Consider the following 3,528-nt stretch of genomic DNA (forward strand, 5'->3'; position numbering starts at 1 on the left):
AAATCTATAAATAAATAGAAAAAGAGGGGAAAACAAAAAAAGATATTAATAAATTATTTTTTTAAAAAAACTTTTATGATTATTTATTGATATGTTGTCTAGTGTGTATTTTAAAGAAAAACAAATAATATAAAAAAATTAAAAATAAAATAAAAAAAAAAAAAAAGAGATTGTTATTTATTTATTTATATCCCCCATAATAAATAATATAGACGGTTAACCCAAAATGAGTTTATCATACTTTCCTTTCTGTTATTACTTTTTTTTTATAAATTGATACAAAAAAAAAAAAAAAAATTAAATACAAATACAAAATAGAAAGAAAAAAAAAATGGTATATATAATATAAAAAAAAAAAAAATATGTGTATTTAAAAAAAAAAAAAAAAAGTTGTTTTTTTTTAAATTTTTCAATTATAATAATTTTTTTTTTTTTTAAATTTTTTTTAAATTTTTTAAAAATTTTTTGAATAATGGTTTTAGCCAATTGGTTATATATAAAATAATTACCTTTTTTTTTTTATGGATATTATACAAAAGGTCTATGAATATACAACTGAAATAAAGGAAGGAAATAAATAAATTAGTACGTTTTTTATAAAATAAAAAAATAAAAATAAAAAGATAAATAAATAAATAAATAAATAGAAATAAAAATAAAAATAAAAAAATAAAAAATTATTTGATTTATTGAAAAAAAAAAAAAAATTTAATAAAAATAATTACATTTGTCTTCTAAGTTCTTCCTTTCTTTTTCTATTTTTTTTAAGACTTTAATATATATATATAAATAACAAAAAATTTGTTATTATTATTATTAAAATTACACACTATCGCTGGATTTTAAAAAAATAAAAAAAAAAAAATAAAAAATAAAAAAAAAATTTTTTAAAAAAAATAAAAAATAAAAAATAAAATAAAAATAAAATTTTTTTTTGAAAATTTTTTAGTTAATTTTATTTTAATAAAAATATTATTTTATTTTCTATTTATTATATTATTTTAAAAGTGATATCACTAATTGAGGGGTTGGTATGTTGTGTATTTGAATTGGTGATCAGTCGATATTTTATTTTAAATAATATAAAAAAAAAAAAATTAAAAAAAGAAAAATAAAAACTAAATTTAGATCTTTCTGTTTTATTTCGATTATTTTAAATTATAACCCGCTGTTTAATTTTTATTTTACAATAATTACTTTTTATTTCAAAATTAAATGTAATTGAAATCAACTAAAATTATAGTATGAATTTATACTATAAGAGTCAAATATAGTAATTTGTCAAATTATTTATACGCTTTTCCTTTTGTTATCATAAAAAAAATAAAAATATCTTAATTTTTTTTTTTTTTATTTTTATATGAAATCTATGAATCAAAATTATGATCAACAAAAGATATTAATAGTTGTCAAGATAATTTTTTTCTTTTAATTTTTAAATATTCTATAATTAATTATTTAAAATTAAAATAATTATTATATAATATAATACAATTTATTTGTTTTTTTTTATTTTTATTTTATTTCCTTTTTTTTTTTATTATTATTATTATTATTATTATTATTATTATTATTATTATTATTATTATTATAAATATTATTGCTTATTTATTTAAATAAAATGGTATATTTGATTGTTTATTCTGACTATCATCATTATTTAAATCTTCGTTATCATTTACCAAGTTATTAAAATTTGAATGTGGATGGGAACGATGGTTTGGTGATGGTGATTGTTGTTGAACATAGTGTTGTTGACGTTTTGGTGAATCAAGATTACCTTGATAGTTATTTGAGGAGTTACCAACTATAACTGGTGATCCAACTGGCGATTTTTGATCGGATATCGAAACATTATTTAAAAGTGATTGAATTGATGGAAGTTTGCTACCTGATAATGGTGGAGAGGTATCAGTGTTATTGATATTATTATTGTTCATATTATTATTTATATTATTTATATTATTCATATTGTTATTATGATTATGATTATTATTAGTATTATAATTATTATGATGGTTTTGTTGTGAATGATGTTGATGTGGTCGTGGAGAATGGTCATCATCACCATAGTAGTTACTATTTGTATTATACTCTTCTTCTACATCATCAAAATTACCATGGTATTGTTGTTGGTGACCAGTATTATATTTTGAACGTGGCGAGTGGTTATTTAATTCTTTTTTTCATGAATATGCTGTGATATATATTGCTTAATTAAGCTTTGATCTTCTCTTGATGGTCTTCTGTTCTCGAAATTAAATGGTATGGATGGAAGTGTTGGGTTATAGCTTCCTCCATTGTTATTATTATTATTATTATTACTATTATTTTGTTGATAATGTTGATGATTGTTTCTTTCATGTATTGGTGAGAGTGATCTTTCTGGGGAGCTTGATCTGTGACTAAAAATTGGTAATGAAACACGTCTTTGTGTTAGTCTATTATAATGGTGATTTGATAAACTAGAATCATCTTCGTTTGAAATATCTGTACAGTTTTGGTTTTGTTGAGTATTATTATTATTACAATTATCACTACTTAAAATAGTGATGGTTTTATTATAGGGATGAAATTTATAATCTTCACCAATAGAAGGCTTTCTTTGAGGACGTGAAAATGGTAAATCTCTCTCTGAATAGAATGTTTGTTCTTGTTGAAATGGTGAGTTTGATGATGAACGTGGTGATGATTTAATTGATGTAAAGGCTGATGACGCTGATGGGAATAATAACGGTGATGATGTTGGTGATCTACTCATATTATTATTGCTATTATTATTATTATTATTATTATTATTATTGCTGTTATATTGTGATTGGTATTGTGATTTTTGTTGGTGTGGGGTCGATTGAAAGCCTTCTTGGTTAGGATTTGGGTTATATTGTTGATGATTTTGTTGGTTGTTACTATGTTGCGATTTTTGAATTTGAATGTGGTGGAACTGTGGTGGTTGGAATTGAGAGGGTGGTGGTGGTTGTGGTGGTTGCTGTTGACTTTGTTGTGGTGGTTGATTATTGAATTGTTGATGTTGTTGCACTTGTTGTAATTGCTGTTGCTTTTTCTCTTCTTTGGTTTCTTTATTTTTTGGTGGTTTTTTACTTTCTAATTTCCAATGAGTAACATAGTTTTTATAAGATCTTTGCACCAATACACCTGGTTCAGAATTTCTTCTTTTTCTTCTTCCAACTGTAATATTAAAATCTGTAGGGGTTTGTGGTTTAAATTTCCAAGTTGTTGGTTGGGTTACACCATTTGCATTTTTACCATCACTAACTGAATCGCCATTGGTTGACATTTTAAAGATTTATAATTATTATATTGTTTTTTTTATTTTTTATTATAAAATGATTTTTTTTTAAAAACTGATTTTTTTTTTTTTAAAATAATTATTTTTATTTTTTTTTGAATGTGTAACTACTAAATTTATATGTGTTTATTTTATTATTTGATATGTAACAAAATAAATTAAAGGAAAAATAAAATTGTAAACACACAAAGTTTTTTTTTTTTAAAAAAAAAAAAAAT

At 20.9% G+C, this 3,528-nt stretch overlaps 1 protein-coding gene across 1 annotated transcript; it reads right to left on the reverse strand.

The window, feature by feature from the left end:
- Positions 1-2,173: 2,173 nt before the first annotated feature.
- Positions 2,174-3,298, reverse strand: DICPUDRAFT_156100 (uncharacterized protein; the record flags this gene model as incomplete). The annotated part of the gene is made up of 1 exon (XM_003291447.1): positions 2,174-3,298. One exon carries the CDS (start codon positions 3,296-3,298, stop codon positions 2,174-2,176), a length of 1,125 nt encoding a protein of 374 aa, XP_003291495.1.
- Between the last annotated feature and the right edge of the window lie 230 nt (positions 3,299-3,528).

This window comes from Dictyostelium purpureum (assembly GCF_000190715.1).
Source record: "Dictyostelium purpureum unplaced genomic scaffold DICPUscaffold_279, whole genome shotgun sequence".
Taxonomy (NCBI): domain Eukaryota; phylum Evosea; class Eumycetozoa; order Dictyosteliales; family Dictyosteliaceae; genus Dictyostelium; species Dictyostelium purpureum.